The sequence below is a fragment of the Sturnira hondurensis genome, unplaced genomic scaffold (genome assembly GCF_014824575.4).
Source record: "Sturnira hondurensis isolate 20B ecotype Veracruz unplaced genomic scaffold, ASM1482457v3 Scaffold0003420, whole genome shotgun sequence".
NCBI classification, from domain to species: domain Eukaryota; kingdom Metazoa; phylum Chordata; class Mammalia; order Chiroptera; family Phyllostomidae; genus Sturnira; species Sturnira hondurensis.
The window spans coordinates 347,433-366,995 of NW_028076051.1; the positions used below are offsets into that span (position 1 = coordinate 347,433).

Genomic DNA, 19,563 nt, shown 5'->3' on the forward strand with positions numbered 1-19,563 from the left:
GATGCGTGAAATCATATGGTTCTTGATATTTCTTTATTTCCCCACATTGCATGAGGTTTTGAGAGCATTTTAAAATTTATTTTGTATTTTAAATTGTTTATGTTATTACAGTTGTCCTGATTTTTCCCCTTTGCCCCTTCCACCCACCCACACCTCTAGCCCACCATCAATTAGTTGTTGTCCATGTCCATGTGTCATTCATACATATTATTTAACTAGTCCCTTTCCCTTTCTTCCACCATTCCCCCCTTCTTCCCTTCCTACAGCTGTCAGTTGGTTCCATGTTTCCATGTCTTTGATTCTGTTTTTGTCATTAGTTTATTTTGTTCATTAGATTTAAGTTGTTAATTAGATTTATTTTGTTCATTAGTTATAAGTCAGTTATATGGTATTGGTCCTTCTGAAACACCAATTCAAAAGAACTTATGCACCCCTATGTTCAATGCTATTCACAATAGCTAAGTGTTGGAAACATCCAAAGTGCCCATCACTAGATGAGTGGATTTGAAAACTGTGGTACATTTACACAATGAAATACTATGCAACAGAAAGAAAGAAGGAACTCCTACCCTTCATGACAGCATGGGTGAAACTGTAGAGTGTTATACTAGGTCAAATAAGCCAGGCGATGAAAGACAAATACCATATGGTCTCACTTATAAGAGGAATATAATGAACAAAGTAAACTAATGAGCAAAATAGAATCAGAGTCATGGAAATAAAGAACAAACTGATAGTGACCAGAGGGGAGGGTGGAGAGGGATAATGGGGAAAAGAATTGGAAGGGTCAAGACAAGGAACATGCATAAAGGATCTATGATATTGGACAACAGGTTGGGGACTGACTGATTGAGGGGTGGTGGGCAGAGCAGAGAAGAGCAAGGGGGGGGCAATTGGGACAACTGTAATTGAACAACAATAAAAAATACTCAGACTTTTAAAAAAAGAAGGAAGGAATTCCTACCTTTTTTGACTACATGGATACAACTAGAGACTATTATGTTAAGTGAAATAAGCCTATCCACAAAAGACCATATGAAAGCAATTTTAATTATTCAATCACAGCTTAACAACTATAAAAACAGATCACTGTTAATACTAATCTGAAAAAAATAAAAATACATTTATTCACACTTTTTAAAATTTAGCTAATATTCTACAAGGTTTCATTTATCTAATGTTCTCTCATTCTTTTTTAAATTAATGGCTATATGGATATATTTATTTATAAAGTCCAGATAAGATGGGACAGGGAAAATATAATGAATTTAATCTCTTATGTGAATATAAGGGTGGGAGAAAGTAGGTTTCAAGTTGTGAGTATGTGAAACAGAGTTTATCCTTGTATTATCATTTACTTATTATTTATTATTATTACTAACATACTTTTGCCCACCACTATATATACTTTGTCATAGAACTCAAGAATAGTGATAGTCATAGTTAAGACAGATATTATTCAACAATTGAACAGCAACTATAATGAAAATGTATTGAATTCATTCTTATTAATATATAAATGTTGCTAAGTCACAATTTTTTTGCCACAGTATAGGCCACATTTTTTAAAGACTTTTTAAAATTTTTATTTATTTTTAGAGGGGAAGGGAAGGAGAGAGGGAAAGAAACATAAATGTGTGGTTGCCTCTCGTGCATCCCCTGCTGGGAACTGGCCTGCAACCCAGGCATGTGCCCTGACTGGGAATCGAACCGCAGCTGTTTGGTTCTAAGGCCCACGGTCAATCCACTGAGCTACACCAGCCAGGGCCCACATTTTATATTTGATGCTAGCTATATATTTTCAACCTTTAAAGTAAATTTTCTTAAATCACCAAAGCTGAATATTATCTTAACCCATTTCAAAAATATTATAATTTCTGTTTATTAATTTCAATAGCATGATGATCAGCAAGACTATTACTAATATCTTGGTAGCCCTGACTTATACTACATGACTGAAATTCTTACTACCAATTATTTAACAAGAAGCTTATTTAATACACTTACTGTGTTTCATTTTGTAATATAGTAGTTAATGGAAAGTATGTTATATTGTCCTATCTCCAGTGTATATGTTTGCACTATGCTTTTCAGTCTTTTCTTTTGACTCATTTTCTATTATTTAATTATGTTTTACTATTTGTCATTCTCTATTTCAAGAAAGACTATACAGTTTAATGCATGTTTATAAATAAAGGACCTGTTGGATATCATCAGCTCCTCATTTGACATCATGAAATAAAAGGAAAAAATGCCGAGGGAAAAAAGCAAATTGCTTTTTCATCCCATGCAGAAATTGAAGTTTTTGATTCTTGTTATTTGACTTGGCCATTAGCTAAAAGATTACTGTTTTAATGAATCTGTCTAGTGGTCACTTATATATACTCAATTTCACATCCAAAAATTTATTATAATGCTTGCCCAGTCTCAGGACAAAGTATGTGGCTGAATGGCTCAAGTTCATCATGACTTATGTGAATCAAAGAACTAAGATATATTAATGTCATTTTCATAAATGAATGAGAGTACATTACAGTGGTTAAACTTTCTTGGCTTTAAAACCTCTGTGCAGTGTGTGTGTTTGTGCGTGTGTGTGTGTGTGTGTGTGTGTAAGCTTCTCACAGATAATAGATGTTTTTGAAGTTTTTCTTTTTTTTTCATTAACTAATTCCATCTGGCTACCAATAAATTTAGAATACCTATACAACCCTAATGTACTTAACTTCTATAGATAGACTCATACAATTCCTGTTATTGTATAAGGAGATTCAGCAGAGTTTTTAATTTAACTGACTTCCTTCCTCCTGATTATACCAGAATGACCATTCCTGGCAATATGCATAGAAAAGATCAAAGCTGTTTAATGTACAGCATAGTATTTTTTACTACTACTACTAATAATAATAATTGAGAAAGAGATATTTCTGTAGGTTATTTAACCATAGTCATTGACTAATAGCTATTGATTTATCTATAACTATTGTGTAACAGCATAAAATCAAATTAATTTTTAAATTCTAACCAACCTTAGAAGCTTTAATTACAAAATGACTGTTCAGTTTTTTTGAGGTGAAAAACAAATACCATATCATCTCACCTGTAAGTGAAACCTAATCAACAAAACAAACAAGCAAGTGAAATATAACCAGAGACATGGGAATAAAGAACAAGCTGACAGCAACCAGAGTGGGAAGGAGGATAACAGGGGAATGTAGGTGAAGGGTTGTCAATGAAAATGTAAAAAGGACCCATGAACAAAGAGACAAAGGGGTGGGAAGTGGGGTGGGTGGGGTGGAGTAGAATAATGGGGATAAAATGCGGACAACTGTAATTGAACAAAATTTTTTAAAATGATTATTCATTGCAATAAAAATCAGAGATAAGTAAAAATGTAAAGCTGATCATTTTATTTTTTGTTTTTAATTATTTATTAAATAAGTTATTTATTAAATATTGGAATTTATTTAAACCCAATATATTTACTAGAATTGAGGTCTATTTACATCTCCATCACTTAGTATCCATATCAGCTGGAGGAAGAACAATGAAATCACCAAGACAACTTCTACACAAGAAGGATAGTATCATTACATTTCTTTTTTAATATACTAGCCATATTTTGTTACATTTATCTCATATATTTTTCTTTTTTTACAATTTTTTCCCAATTTTTTATTTAATTATTTTTCAAGTACAGTTTTCTGTCTATTACTCCCATCCTATCCCACCCCCGTTCTCCCCGCCTCCCTCCCATTCCCACCCTTCTCAGTTGTTGTCCATGTATCCTTCACATATGTTCCTCTAAATCCCTCCCCTATTTCCCCTGAAATGCCCTCCCCTCTCCCCTCTGGTCACTGTCAGCCAGTTCTCTATTTCAGTGTCTTTGGTTATATTTTGTAAAGCTGATCATTTTAAAAGACTTAATTTTTGTGAATGTAAATATTCTGGCTCTATTAGCAAATACATTTGATTTATAAAATATCCTATATGAATATTTGAGTTAACATCTAAAATAATTTTATTTATGCATTACTAATGTATGATAGTAGCAAATCAATATCTATTAACATATATTTAAAACATTTTAAATTTAATCTTTACATGTTTTATTTCCTACCCCAATGATTCTTTTGCAACTTGCTTCTTGGTTTTTTTGTTTTGTTTTGTTTTTTTTGCTTACCTTGCTGCTGAACTGTAACACCCTGCCTTTTGAACTGTAGGTCTACCAGGTACTGTAGTTCCTTCTCAAAAGCTATGTCATAAATGTAAAGCGTTAAACATAATAAACAAATATGATTTATCTAGACTTAGGTTTTTGGTTCCTTACATTATTTTGTATAATTGTCTTGGATCATATTTTAAAGAATAAATAAGTTACCTTGAAGACTCAAATATTAAGAAACTACCTGGGCCATAACATAACAGGCAGTGATTCAAATAGAACTATAAGAGTTCTCATTATTAGGTATCTCATCACACTTTACAAATATCATAATATAAAACCTCTTTCCATTTTATAGTATTATACTATAAAATGTCAGCAATGGAACCATAACCACTGTGCTAAGTAAAAGGAATTCTCAAATCAGTGTAAGGACATGCTGGCGTATAACATCAAACAGATCTTATAAAAATAATTGCTCTCCTAACAAAAATAATTGCTTATGGATCTTCAACAATAAAATGAGATCTTATTGTTGAAGAGATGCTTAGAATTTTCACTTGTTCAGCCCCCAGCTTACAGTCAGTTATGACATGTCCCGTTTAACAAACAAGGACCAACAATGTTAAGTGACTCACTAAATTACATGATAGTATTGGAGTGGGAACTCCCTCCATGTTTGTAGTATAATTGTTGTCCCTTTGCATATTCTTTTTAACCACCTTGTTTGTTGGAGTAATTCAGTCTTCCAGAGACTTACTAAGGTTAAATATTTTTGTGGTGTCATATCTTTTTTTGTAAAACCCTGGCTAGAATACTGAGAAACAAAACAACAACAAAATGTAATAATAATTACTAAAATAGCATATACAAAGCCAAGGTATAGTTAAAAGGATCCATGTAAATCACTTATTCATTAATCACTTTTTGGATTATAGATGTCTTGATAATTTATAATACCTTAGAGCAATGTAAGTTCAAGGACCAATTTAGAATTGCAGACTGTTACCAGTCTACATTGGAATTAGTAGAAATTAAAAATAAGCATTTAGAAACTTTTATATCAATTTCACAGTGTAATTCTATTTGTTGAAATTAACCAAAAGGTAAGCTCATATTCTATTTGTCATTGGATTTTTACTTTATTTTTTAGGAATTTCATTGTATTTTATAAAAAAATATTAGTCTGTGAGAAACTAGGAATTAAGAAATGATTGCTCTTTCACCAGATCTAACTTGAAAAGTACTTTCTTAGAGAAATATATGAGGTCTGTCCAGAAGGTATCCAGTCATGTAAAGTGAAAAACAGAGACATTTATTGAAGAAGATACAAGAAACATTGTATATAGAACAATGATGCCCCAGTCCCCTTCAAAGTAGGCACCTTAGGACTCCACACAGTTCTCCCAATTGCCACCAGCTGCCCTGTCATATATTCCTGTATCTCATTGATGGTCTAAAATATCTTCCCTTTCAAAGGTGACTTTAGTTTTGGGAAAAACCAGAGAAGTCACAAGGTACAAAATCTGGGTTGTAGGGTGGTTGAGTCACCTGGATGATCTGATGTTTCACAAAAAAACTCTGCACAAGATATGATGCATGAAGTGGGTGCATTGTCATGATGAAGCTGCCAGTCATCAGTTGCCCAGAGCAGTGGCTTTCTGAATCATCCCAATAGTTTCCAGGGAGGAGTGATCAACCAAACAAAATAATTGCAAAAAAAAAAAAAAGAGCAGAATTAGATGACAGAGACTACTAAAACAATCCAAAGAATCAATGAATCAAGGAGCTGGTTGTTTGAAATGATTAACAAAATTGACAAATCTTTATTGAGCAACTATAATGTAATAATGAGCAACTAACTTTAAAGAAAAACATTGTTTTAAGTTGGACCCAAGAAGGAACACACTAAGGCACATCATAATTATATTAGCCAAGATTAAAATGAAGGAGAGAATCCTAGAAGCAGCAAGAGATAAGGGGACAGTCACCTACAAAGGAGTTCCCATCGGACGACTGTCATCGGATTTCTCAAAAGAGACCTTACAGGCAAAAAGGGACTGGAAAGAAGTATTCCAAGTCATGAAATCCAAAGACCTACAGCCAAGATTGCTTTATCCAGCAAAGCTTTCATTTAGAATGGAAGGACAGATAAAGTGCTTCTCAGATAAGATCAAATTCAAGGAGTTCATCATCACCAAGTCCTTATTATATGAAATGTTAAAGGGACTTATCTAAGAAAAAGAAGATGAAAATATGAACAGTGAAAGGACAGCAAACTCACAGTTATTAACAACCACACCTAAAACAAATGCAAACCAAGAGGACAGCTAGATCAGGAGCAGAACCATAGAAATTAAGAACACATGGAGAGTTAGCAACAGGGGAGTGGGAGGAGGAGAAGGGGGGAGAAGGTACAGAAAATAGCATAGATGGTAGGTAGAAAATAGATAGGGGGGAGGGCAAGAATAGTAGGGGAAATATAGAATCTAAAGAACTTGAGACACATGGTCATAAAGTAAAGGGAATGGTGGAGGAGGGGTTGTGCAGGGTGGAGGGGAATTAAGGGGGGACTAGAACAACTGTAATGGCATAATCAATAAAATATATTTTAAAATTTCGATGCAGATTCATTGTTTTACCTGATCAGTCATTTTGCATGCAACAGCCACACAGTACACATGCTCAGTCAACAGCATCTACTGTCCCCACTGACTGGTACAGTGAAGTTGTCATTGTTCACACATGCATATTCCAGTCCATTCTCATTTGGTTGCCATGTTATATCCGTGTCTTGCAAACTGTTCTCATTATATTATCATTGGCTGGACATTTTCCAGACAAATCTTGAACTTGAAAATCCTTAAGTTTGATTGTTAGGTCATTTTATGTACATGATGTCAAAAATGTTTCTAACTCACTGTTAGGTTTGTTTTATACAGATTCTAGTGCTTGATTGGTAGGAAAATAACCAGATACATCTCTTAAAATTGCTTCAATGCTTGTTAACAATGATGTTGTATTAATTAGGCTTCCTTGGAATACCAGGAGAGAAGGGGGATCCTGGCCCTCCTGGGTTTGATGTTCCAGGACCCCGCGGTGAGAGAGGCAATCCAGGGATCCCTGGAGCACCTGGCCATATGGGACCCCCAGGATTGCCAGGGCCTCCAGGAAAAGTAGGTGTCTCTGGATTACCAGGTAATTTGTTTAAAGTTTTCTCTGGTTTTGGATTCATTAAATTAAAACCGATGTGACTGTGGCTTATTCTCTCATTGTACTTCCTGGATTGACACTATCCCTTAAGGAAAAATGTTAAATGTTTTTGATTGAGGGAAAGTGACTTTGCTATTTCCATTATACTTTGTGAGAATTCCAATTATATATTGCAGTATAACAACCCCAAAATTTAATTGGGGTTAAGATGGACCGTTTTATTTTGCTGAAGATTTTGTGGATCAGGAATTAAGGGATGACTTAATGAGTTTCTTAGCTCTGATCCAGTGGCATCAGCTAGAGTGGTTGGGGGTGAAGGATCTACTTCAAGACAGCAATTGTTTGACAAGTGAGTGTTTCTTGGCCTCTTCACATAGTATCTCATTATCTATAATGTCTCCTAACATGGCTTGAGCTCCTTCCACTTTGGTAGTGTCAGGGTGGTTACCCTCCTTTCAAGGCAGCTGGTTTTCAAAGGAGATAATTCCCAAAACCAAAATTTAATGTTCCAAAAGGTCCAAGTGGAAGTTGCAAGACTTCTTAAGATCTAGTCTTGGGAGTCATACAGTGTCACATGCATTGTCAGTTAGTCAAGGGCAAGTCACAGAGTCAGCCAAAATTCCAGGGGAGGAGGCTTATACAATGTATATGTGTATGGGGACATGTCATTCTTTAAGAAGGACCATCTTTGAATATTAGCTACTGTATTGAGGCTTTTTATTTATGGATATCAACAGTAGTGGTCACTAAGTTAAAAAGTAGAGAAGGGGTAAAAACTTAGTGCTTTCCCTCCAAATCTCAATAGTTTTCCAATTGACATCTTACAACTTATCTTTTATCTTTCTAAGGTCCAGAAAAGGTAAAATGTACTTATCAATATTATTCAAAGGTACCAAAGGTGAAATGGGTGTGATGGGACCTCCAGGCCCACCAGGACCTTTGGGAATTCCTGGCAGAAGTGGTATTCCTGGTCTCAAAGGTAATATTCAGTGTTTGCTGGCAGATGCATATAAGATAGAAAATTAAACATTGCTATATTTCAATACACTATATTTTTATTTGCTATAAAATGAGCATTAGTTGGTTGCATTTGGTTTCTATATGATACAGCATTTAAATAAATCCTTTGTTCAATTTGGTGGCATATGAGACATGGTAAATGATAAAATATAGGAATTAAATTTTGACCTAATTTAGTCTCTGTAATAGTCAAAGAACCCCAGAGAAAAAGAGAGTGTCATTTGAATATAAAAATGTGTTTTGGATAGCCAGTGGCCTACCCAACTATAGAACATATGTTATAAATAATATTTATATTAATTAACTCTGGATGAATAAATATCATCTGTTTTGTCTTCTCCACACCTGTCGGTATTAGGTGATGATGGTATGCAGGGTCAGCCAGGGCCTCCTGGTCCTACAGGAGAAAAAGGTAGTAAAGGGGAACCTGGACTTCCTGGCCCTCCTGGACCAATGGATCCAGAGCTGCTGGGCTCAAAAGGAGAAAAGGGGGACCCTGGTTTACCAGGTAAATGAATTTATTTATTTTTAATACATTTCCAGGTATATCTGAAGTTTAATTTTTAATGTCATGAAAAGTGACTTGTAGTCTTGGATTCACCAATAAAAGGTATTTAGATGCATCAAGGTTTTATAATGTAAATTAACTTTCAGTTGGTTTATACTATTTCAGTGATCTACTTTAGTTTATTTTCTTTTTAGTTTATATGTCACAAACCGGGAGGTTTTAAAAATAGATTTAGGCAGTCACCTTGAGGATTCCAGAAGATAGTATACAATGTAGTTGAGAGAAAAAGATAAGTAGCCACAAATACTTGAAAAACAGATTGCAGTGTTTGGGAAATTTGCTGGTTCTTTAGTTTTTTTCCCTGAAACAAGATGGAGATGAGTGGTGCATTGTTGCCCTGTAGTATTTTGATATCCATATCATACTTGGCTTTTTAAAAGTATATTTTATTAATTATACTATTGTAGTTGTCCCAACTTTCCACCCTTGGCCCCACTCTGCCCAGTACCCGTTTCCCTCCAGCAACTCCCCACCTTAGTTCATGTCCATGGGTCATGTGTATAAGTTCTTTGACTTCTCCATTTCCTATAGTATTCTTAACATCCCCCTGTCTGTTTTCTACCTATCAATTATGCTTCTTAATTCCTGTGCCTTTCCCCCCATTCTTCCCCTTTCCCTCCCAGCTGATAACCCTTCATATGATCTCCTTATCTTTGATTCTGTTCTTATTATAGTTGTTTGCTTAGTGTGTTTTTCTTTTTGTTTTTTAGATTTTGCTGTTGATAGTTGTGAGTTTGTCGTCATTTTAATGTTGATAGTTTTGATCTTTTTCTTAAATAAGTCAGTCCTTTTAACATTTCATGTAATAATGGCTTGCTGATGATGTATTCCTATAGTTTTACCTTGTCTGAGAAGCACTTTTTCTGTCCTTCCATTCTGGATAGAGTAATCTTGGTTGCAGGTCCTTGCTTTTCATCACTTTGAGTACTTCTCCCCAGCCCCTTCTTGCCTGTAAGATTCCTTTTGAGAAAACAGCTGACAGCCTTATGGGAACTCCTTTGTAGGTAACTCTCTTTTTTTTTCTTGCTGCATTTAAGATTCTCTCTTTATATTTAACCTTTGGCATTTTAATTATGCTGTATCTTGGTGTAGTCTTCTTTGGGTCCAACTTGTTTGGTATTTTTTGTGCTTCCTGGACTTGTATGTTTATTTCTTTCATCAAATTAGGGAAGTTTTCTTTCATTATTTCTTCAAATAAGTTTTCAATTTTTTGTTCTTCCACTTTTCCTTCAGGCTCCCCTATGATTGAGATGTTGGCACATTTGGATATTTCCCAGTGTCTTCTTATACTCTCCTAATTTTTTTTTGAATTCTTGTTTCTTAATTATGTTCTACCTGACTGTTTATTTCTTCCTTATGTTCCAAATCGTTGATTTGAATCCAGCTTCCTTCCCTTCACTGTTGGTTTACTGTGGATTTTTCTTTATGCCATTTAGTATAGCCTTCATTTCCTTTCTTATGTTTTTGCCATACTGAATGAGTTCTCAGAGCATCCTGATCACCAGTGTTTTGAACTCTGCATCTGATAGGTTGGCTATCTCCATTTCATTTAGTTTTTTTCTGGGTTTTGTTCTGTTCTTTCATTTGGGCCATATTTCCTTTTCTCCTTGTTTTGGCAGCCTCCCTGTGTATTAGGTAGAGCTATTTTGACTCCCAGTATTAGCATATGTGCTACATTATATGAGGCAGAGCCTTAGATATTCACCAGGGTCAGGCAACCCACTTTACCACTCTGTAGTGCTATGTAGGGGAGAGGAGTTAGAGAGAGAACATGACTCTGCTTGGCTTCTGAAGTCTTGTCTGGTGCTCACCATGTTTCCCGTCACTTCATCCGCTTCCTGTATGTAACTGGCACTGTTCTAGCTATTGCCCTGGTGGTGGTTCCCAGAGTGGAAAGGTTTCCATATATTCTAAGTTTGTGTGGGCTCATTAAACAGACTCTCCTGAGTAACCAGCAGTTTCTTCCACTGCCCCCACCCCCACTGATTTTTACAAACAGAATTTATGAGGCTTTCTCTTCCCAGTGCTGGAATTTGGACTTTGCAGTCTGGTATGGCAGTGGGATTGCTCACTCCCAAGGTATCCCTCCCTATTTTTATCCACCACAGGTAAATGCAGGACTGCACATTTTACCACTGCCACCTCTCTGCCCCACAGCATGTCCTCTCTGCCCCAGCTCCCCTCTCCGCCCCTCTTACCCATCTGGATGAATATGACTTCTTTAAATCCTTCCTTGTCAGACTTCCATTCAGGTCGATTTTCTGGCAGTTCTGGGTGTTTTTTGTTTTGAGGTTAGTGGTGATTCTTCTTTTGGTTGTGCAAGGAAGCAAAGCTTGTCTACCTACTCTTCTATCTTAACCAGAAGGCCATACTTGGCTTTTAAATACACTTCATTGTTATACTGCTTGGCAGAATAAACAAGTACTTCAATTTGAACAGCCAAGCTGAGCCCTGGGGGGAAGTCACTGAAAATAGATCTAGGGAACAACTGTACTTTTTATAGTTATTTTATTAAAACCAAATAAATTATGAAGTATAGCATTTTTAATGAAAATTATTTCAATGAAAATATAGCATATTCATAGCAGAGCAGAAAATTTGGATAAGCATAAATCGATAAAACACTTATAATCAAATCTACATAGAATAGCCTGTCAAACAACATAGAACTCTAAAACAGGCTTGTAGTAAAGTCTGTGGCTCTCTTTGTTTTATAATCATTAATATTGTTGGTTTATATGTACACATGAGTGTGTGTTTGGGTATGTGTATACACTGATGTTAAAATTTTCCTTAAGAGCAGGACTTGGTGGAGTTTTGTTTTTCATCAAAAATGTGTTTAAGGCATCGTGGTAGTTTTGTATGTAGTCAAAAAAATGCAAGGCCATCTAATTTTTTATGGCTGAAATGACGTATCTTTCTTGAATTACTCCTTGGAAGACTTCTTTTTCATTTTATGTCTTCTGTAAAACAGAGTTAGTAAAGACTCTATACTTGCCTCTAATATAGGGTTATTAAAGGTAATTGTAGAATATGAGATAGCCTAGAGATAATCTGTCCCAAATCCTTCATTTTATGGTATAAGTGTGGGGGTGACTTTCTCGCAAGTCCCCCCAGTTAACCACCGATGAAAGTGAATATGGCCGAGACATGACATGATCTGCTTAGGGAGGAGAAGTGAGCTGAGGCCAGTTTTGCAGGGGAGACAAAGGCCAGCAGTGGCCAGTTTCTCTGAGGAGAAAAAGGCCCCAAGCCCCCTCTTCCATAGCCTTTTATTGGGTCCTAATACACAGGAATACAGGGCGGTAAGGATCAAACAGTAGATAACATTTCAGAGAAATCAGAGGGCTTAGTCTGAGTCAGAGTCTGTTAGGAAGGGAGTTTTTAGGGTTTTATGCTCAAACCCTTAACATATGAGTGAAAGCACTCTTAGCAGAGCAGATTTCACAGATTTATCAGGAAGTCTTTGTGATGCCAGATTGTTCCCCAGGACACACTCTAGCAAGGCAAGGAGCTGCACCTCTCCCCAACAGGTATTCAGGCTTAAGGGCATTAGAGCCAGGAAGAGCTTCTCCCAGAGAACATGGGGACTCAGGCTTTGTCAAAGCCGGGGGACGAGAGTCCATTGCTCCTTGTTGCAGGCCCCCAAGTCCTTCCATGAAGGCCTCCCAAGGGATCGAGTCTGGCTTAGGTTGCCCCCCACTGTGAGGGGTCTTACCCGTCATTGACTTCCGACCAAGCTTTGGGGGCAGAGAGGGGAAACTGAGGCAGCATTTGCTACCAGAGACAAGCTTTGTCTCTTGTGAGTGGCATTCCAGAGGTAGTCCCTCACCCTTAGCCACAAGGTGTTGAGATACAATTCCTAAAACCAGGCAGAGTGGTCTACAACATGTAAGGAACCATAGCCCAAAAAGGAAAGTGACTTAATTGTTGAATGTTTAAATTCTTAATGGTAGCTAAATAAAAAGTGAGGATTTTAGTACGAGTCCAGTGCTGCTGGTTCATACTATGTCTGTATATCACTGATGTCTGTATTTCACTCACAGTACAGAATATGGGTAGCCTTCTTTGCCAAATTAATTTAACAGATTAATGATATCAACCTAGCTTGTCTCTTATACTCATCCTTGGAAGGTATTCCCGGAGTGCCTGGACCAAAAGGTTACCAGGGTTTGCCTGGAGACCCAGGGCAGCCTGGACTGAGTGGGAAACCTGGATTACCAGGACTACCAGGTATGTATGATAGACCACCTGTAGCAATTGGATAGCTGATCCTAAACCCTGGAAAAATTATTATGTATTTGTCATGTGTCATGTGTGATGTCATGTGCCATCTGGCCATGGCAATATAAGTAGCTACTGAGTAGCTTGTGTAGCTGCCGAGATATGGAGTTCTCTTTTAGAAAAAAAAATGTTGCCATTTGGCCCAACAATTAATACAGGAGATTTATAGACTGTTTTGGTCAAATTTTTTCTTTCCATGGTAGCAAAGTTTATGTATAACCAGAAGTATATCCAAGTAAGGTGCCAGGTTTTATTTACATAAATTGCAGCACATGTAAATAAGAGAAGTATCTGGTAGGAGCCTGAAGAATTAACTTTTTTAGTTCTTTGCCTTCAGACAGGTCAATTATTAAACCATGTTAATCACCCTCATACAGTCAACATGGATTTTTCTTATCACTAACAAAACCCTTTCTTGCTGCTTATTAAACCATTTTCTTTTATTTGGGCCCCTAATGAGTAAAGAAGAGCTGGTCCCCATCTTCATAAGAACCCTTTAGGTCTGTTTTTCTCCTTTTGACTCTGTACTACATTGCCTTAATGTGGTTGGGAAGAGAAATTACCTCCCTTTCTGTCCTTCACATCTTCTGCCTTTTCTTCTCCAAGTTGGAAGTAAGTGTGAAAGAAAAAATGTTTAAGGCAACATTGGGGTCCTTGGAAAAAAACAATGTGACACCATAGAGCTCAGGCACCTAACCTCTAGGAATAATGTGTAAACACAGCAGCCAGGACTGTAGGAGGTGACTGTCCAGAACCTCTTCATCAACAGATCTATCCGTGGACAAATGTATTGGGGGTATACCATGACAGGTTACCACTTTGCTCTTCTTTTTTTTAAAGATTTTATTTATTTATTTTAGAGAAAGGGGAAGGGAAGGAGAAAGAGAGAGAGAGAGAAACATCAATGCAGGGTTGCCTCTCCCATGTCCCCCACCAGGGACTTCGCCTGCAATCCAGGCATGTGCCCCAACTGGGAATCAAACCAGCGACCACCCACTTCACAGTCTGGTGCTCAATCCACTGAGCCACACCAGCCAGAGCTGCTCTTCTTTGCTTTCATATAATTAGAATCTACATGGTAAAGCTACTTTTGTATATTTTAAAAACAGACTCATTATATTGGATTTGTATGTGACAGATACAGTAAGGATAGTTATGCACATACAACAAATAGGACTTTGGGTGTTTGAAATAGTTTTAAGGCAAAAACAAGGTGTCCTGTTAAAAATTTTTAATTTTAAAAATAAGTCTGTATTAGGAGATCTCTATTACCATGATTATATTGTAATATGTTCCTAAGGAGATTTCTTAGGCACCTCTTATCTGTTTTATGCTGAGTTACAATTGTGGAATTTGATTGTGTACTGATATTTGATCCATCCAATTCCATGATTGCATTTTAATTATGACCCATTTGAGGAAATTGGGCAACCTCAATATTACTGACTTCTCTTAATTTTACCAATTTGACTTTCTTAGGTCCCCAGGGTAATCCTGGTTTTCCTGGGAAGCCAGGACTTACAGGACCCCCTGGACTTAAAGGAAACACAGGCAATATGGGTTTTCCAGGTGAGTGATAAAATCTCCCAAATATTTAGATCCACTAATGGAAAATGGTTCACTCTGTTATCAGAAAAGAGACTGGTGTTCACAGAATCAAAATGAGATAATATCTAAGGTAAGTAGTGGGTAAAGCTTCTCATTATACAAATATTTGAACCAGGAATTAAGGCACAGAACTTTAGAAACCTTTAAAGTAAAAATTTACAAACTTGTACGTTTTTTCCAGTTGTATCCCTTTCACTTAAACTTCCTATAAAATAGCCCTTTATATAATCCTGGTTGTAAAGCCTCATTATTATATTACACAGAATTTGTAGAGTTCTATTTCAAACTCTTTTATTTGGTCATATATATCATAGGTATTTCACAAGTAAAAGGTATTTTGTAAAATATTGCATGTTCCATGTTTTTAACAGGGCCTCAGGGTGTGAAAGGGTCCCCTGGTACGCCTGGAGTTCCTGGACAACCCGGATTCCCAGGATTACCTGGAAAGAAAGGAGAAAAAGGTGATCCTGGAGTTTCAGGCATTGGTCTTCCAGGTCTTCTTGGCCCAAAGGTAATCCTATTCTAGACATATGCCAGAGAGAGCAGATGTGATTTTTTTTAATACTGTGCTCATTCCTACTTCTTAATTAAACAAACTATAGACTGATATAGTATACTCTGGCAAGAAATTTGTCCCTTCTTTCTCTTACACTGTAAAGAGATAAGTTTTAGGGTTTGCAGCCAGTTCAAAAATAGGTAAGGGGCTTCTGATTTCTTTCTTTACCTCTATCTTAATCTTAATCTCTTTGTATGTTTCAGTCAACCAAAGGCTTATTTCTGCCTGGCTTTGATTTTCTTTTCCCTTTCTAGTGAAGGGGTTGTTGGTCTTTGTCCAGTTATTAACTAATGAGAAAAGACATAAAGAAAGTAACTTAGGCAATTAATAAAAGTGCAGTAGTAGTCTTAACTTAATATCCAAGGTAGTAGGAATAACAAATAGTCAGAATATTAATGTATTTTGTAGGTCAAGCCAGCACAATTTGCTAATAGAATAGGAGAAAAAGAGAGATATCAAGGATGAATCCAAACTTTTTGTCTTGAGCAACTGGAAGAATGGAGTTGCTACATACTGAGATAGGAAAGATTTGGGAAAAAGCAGACTTGGTGGGAAAGACCAGGAGTACAGTTTTCTGATTGTTATAAAGATTTCTATATCCTAATAATTTTATAATATTATTTTTCCCAGGACCTCTGTGATTTTGTTCTTAATGTTAACATCTTTAGTCCATCTGACCTTTTCTGTATGTTGTGTAAGGTGAAACTTTATTATTTACTCATTGATTTGAAATGTCATGTTAAAATATTTCTAAATTTGTTTATATATATATTTTCTTTTGTACTCACTGATATTTTTAAAATTTATTTAATTATTGTTCTAGTACAGTTTTCTGCCTTATACTTCCAACCCAGCCCATACCCCCAGTGCTTCCTACCTCCCTCCCATTCCACCCCCCACCTTAGTTTTTGTCCATGTGTCCTTTATACTTGTTCCTGTGAATCCTTCCTCTTTTCCCCGGAAATTCTCTCCCCTCTCCCCTGTGGTCCCTGTCAGCCTGTTCTGTATTTCAGCGTCTTTGGTCATGTTTTGCTTCCTTGTTTGTTTTGTTGTTTAGGCTCCTGTTAAAGGTGAGATCATATGGTATTTCTCTTTCACCTCCTGGCTTATTTCACTCAGCATAATGCTTTCCAGTTCCATCCATGCTGTTGGAAAGGGTAGAAGCTCCTTCTTTCTTTCTGCTGTATAGAATTCCATTGTGTAAATGTACTATAGTTTTTTGATCCATTCATTTACTGATGGGTACCTAGGTTGCTTCCAACTCTTGGCTATCGTAAATTGTGCTGCAATGAACATTGGTGTGCATACGTTCTTTTGGATTGGTGCTTCAGTGTTCTTAGGATCTACTCCTAACAGTGGAATTGCTGGGTCAAAAGGCATATTCATTTTTCGTTTTCTTAGAAAATTCCATACTGTTTTCTATAATGGTTGTACCAGTCTGCAATCCCACCAACAGTGAACTAGGGTCCCCGTTTCCCCACAACCACTGCAACATTTGCTGTTTGTTGCTTTGTTTATGGTGGCCATTCTGACCAGAGTAGAGCGGTAACTCATTGTGGTTTTCATTTGCATCTCTCTGATAGCTAGCAATATTGAGCATCTTTTCATGTGTCTCTGGATCCTCTGTATGTCCTCCTTCAGAAGTGTTTGTTCAAGTCCTTTGCCCATTTTTTGATTGGGTTGCTTGTCTTCTTAGACTGGAGCCATGCAAGTTCCTTGTATATTTTGGACATTAAACCTTTGTCTGAGGTATTATTGGCAAATATGTTTTCCCAAACAGTTGGTTCTCTTTTTATCTTAATTGTACTCTTTAGCTGTGCAGGAGCTTTTTATTTTGATGAGATCCCATTTGTTTGTTCTTTCTTTTATGTCCCTTGATCTAGGGGACATATCAATAGAAATGTTGCTGCATGAATTATCTTAGATTTTCATGCCAATGTTCTCCTCTAGGATTTTAATGGTGTCACAGCTTATATTTAAGTCTTTCATCTGCCTTGAATTTATTTTGGTGAATGGTATAAGTTGGTGCTCAAGTTTCATTTTTTTTGCACACAGCTTTCCAGTTCTCCCAACACCATTTGTTGAAGGGGCTATTTTTAGTCCATTTTATGTTACTCCCCACTTGATTGAATATTAATTGCCCATAGAGACTTGGGTTTATTTCTGGGCTCTCTGTTCTGTTCCATTCGTCTATGTGCCTGTTTTTATCACAGTAACAGGCTGTTTTGATTACAGTGGCCTTGTAATACAGTTTGGTATTGGGTATTGTGATCATTCTGACTTTGTTCTTCTTTCTCAAAATTGCTGCTGCTCTTCGGGGTCGCTTATGATTCCATATAAATTTTTGAAGTGTTTGTTCTATGTCTATGAAGTATGCCATTGGTACTTTGATAGGTATTGCATTGTATCTGTAAATTGCTTTGAGGAGTATGGACGTTTTAATGATGTTAATTTTGGGAAAATCCGTGAACATGGTATATGTTCCCATTTGTTTACATCTTCCTTGATTTCTTTCTTCAGTGTTGTGTAATTTTCTGTATACAGGTCTTTTACCTCCTTAGTTAGATTTATTCCCAAATATTTTATTTTTCTTTTTGCTATATCGAATGGGATTTTTTTAAATTTCAGCTTCTGCTGTTTCACTGATATTATACAAAAATGCCTTTGATTTCTTGATATTGACTTTGTATCCCACTGTTTTGTCAAATTCATTTATTACATCGAGCAGTTTTGGGGTAGAGTCTATAGAATTTTCCATGTACACTATCATGTCACCTGCAAACAATGACAGTTTTGTTTCCTCTTTTCCAATTTGGATGCCTTTTATTTCCTTTTCTTGTCTTATCGCTGTGGCTAGATCTTCCAATACTATATTGAATAGAAATGGTGAATGTGGACAACCTTGTCTTGTTTCTGATCTTAGTGGAAAAGCTTTTAGTTTTTGCCCATTGAGTATGATGTTGCCTATAGGTCTCTCATATATGACCTTTATTATATTGAGGAATTCTCCCTCTATTCCCACTTTGTGAGAGTTTTATCATGAATGGGTATTGTACCTTATCAAAAGCTTTTTCTGCATCTATTGATATAATCATGTGGTTTTTGTCATTGCTTTTGTTTATGTGATGTATTACATTTACTGATTTGTGAATATAGAACCATCCTTGCATACCTGGGATGAATCTCTCTTGGTCATGCTGTATGATCTTTTTAATGTACTGTTGGATGTGATTCGCCAATATTTGGTGAGGATTTTAGCATCTATTTTCATCAGCAATATTGGCCTGAAGTGTTGTTTCTTTGTTGTGTCTTTATTTGTTTTGGGGATTACGGTGATGCTGGCTTCATAAAAGGAGTTTGGGAGTCTTCCATAATTTTGGATTTTTTGGTATAGTCTGTGAAGGATAGGGGTTAGCTCTTCCTTAAATGCTTTGTAGAATTCTCCTGTGAAACAATCTGGTCCAGGCCTTTTGTGTTGTGGGAGTTTTTCGATTACTGCTTCCATTTCATCTGCTGTTATTGGTCTGTTCAGGCTTTCTACTTCTTCTTCATTGAGTTTTGGAAGATTATATTTTTCTAGAAATTTGTCCATTTCACCTAGGTTTTCAAATTTCTTAGCATACAGTTCTTCATCGTAATTTCTTATAATTCCTTCTATTTTGTGGCGTCATTTGTAATCTCTCCTCTTTCATTTATGATAGTGTTTATTTGGGTCCTCTCTCTTCTTTTCTTGATGAGCCTACTTAAAGGCTTGTCCATTTTGTTTATGTTTTAAAAAACCAGCCCCTGGATTTATTGTTCCTTAGAATTATGCTTTTAGTCTCTATGTCATTTAATTCTGCTCTGACCTTGGTTATTTCCTTCCTTCTACTTGCTCTGGGCTGTCTTTGTTGTTCCTCGAGTCCTTGTAGGCCTAGCTTTAGGTTTTCTGTTTGAAATGTTTCTATCTTTTTTAAGATAAGCCTGTATTGCTGTGAACTTCCCTCTCAGGACTGCCTTGGCCGTGTCCCATAAGTTTTGGGTTGTTGTGAGTTCATTTTCATTTGTTTCCAGAAACTTTTTGATTTCTTCCCTAATTTCAATCTTGACCCATTGGTTGTTTAATAGCATACCATTCAGTCTCCATGCTCTTGGGTGTTTTGGGTTTTTTCC

At 36.4% G+C, this 19,563-nt stretch overlaps 1 protein-coding gene across 1 annotated transcript in view; it reads left to right on the forward strand.

The window, feature by feature from the left end:
* COL4A5 (collagen type IV alpha 5 chain) overlaps nt 1-19,563 on the forward strand; it is a 340,149-nt gene that overhangs the window by 267,298 nt on the left and 53,288 nt on the right. Inside the window, exons 31-36 of the mRNA XM_037041949.1 lie at nt 7,193-7,360; nt 8,265-8,354; nt 8,754-8,903; nt 13,098-13,196; nt 14,727-14,816; nt 15,227-15,366. Coding sequence (XP_036897844.1) covers nt 7,193-7,360; nt 8,265-8,354; nt 8,754-8,903; nt 13,098-13,196; nt 14,727-14,816; nt 15,227-15,366 — 737 coding nt within the window. The remainder of the gene's footprint in view (nt 1-7,192; nt 7,361-8,264; nt 8,355-8,753; nt 8,904-13,097; nt 13,197-14,726; nt 14,817-15,226; nt 15,367-19,563) is intronic.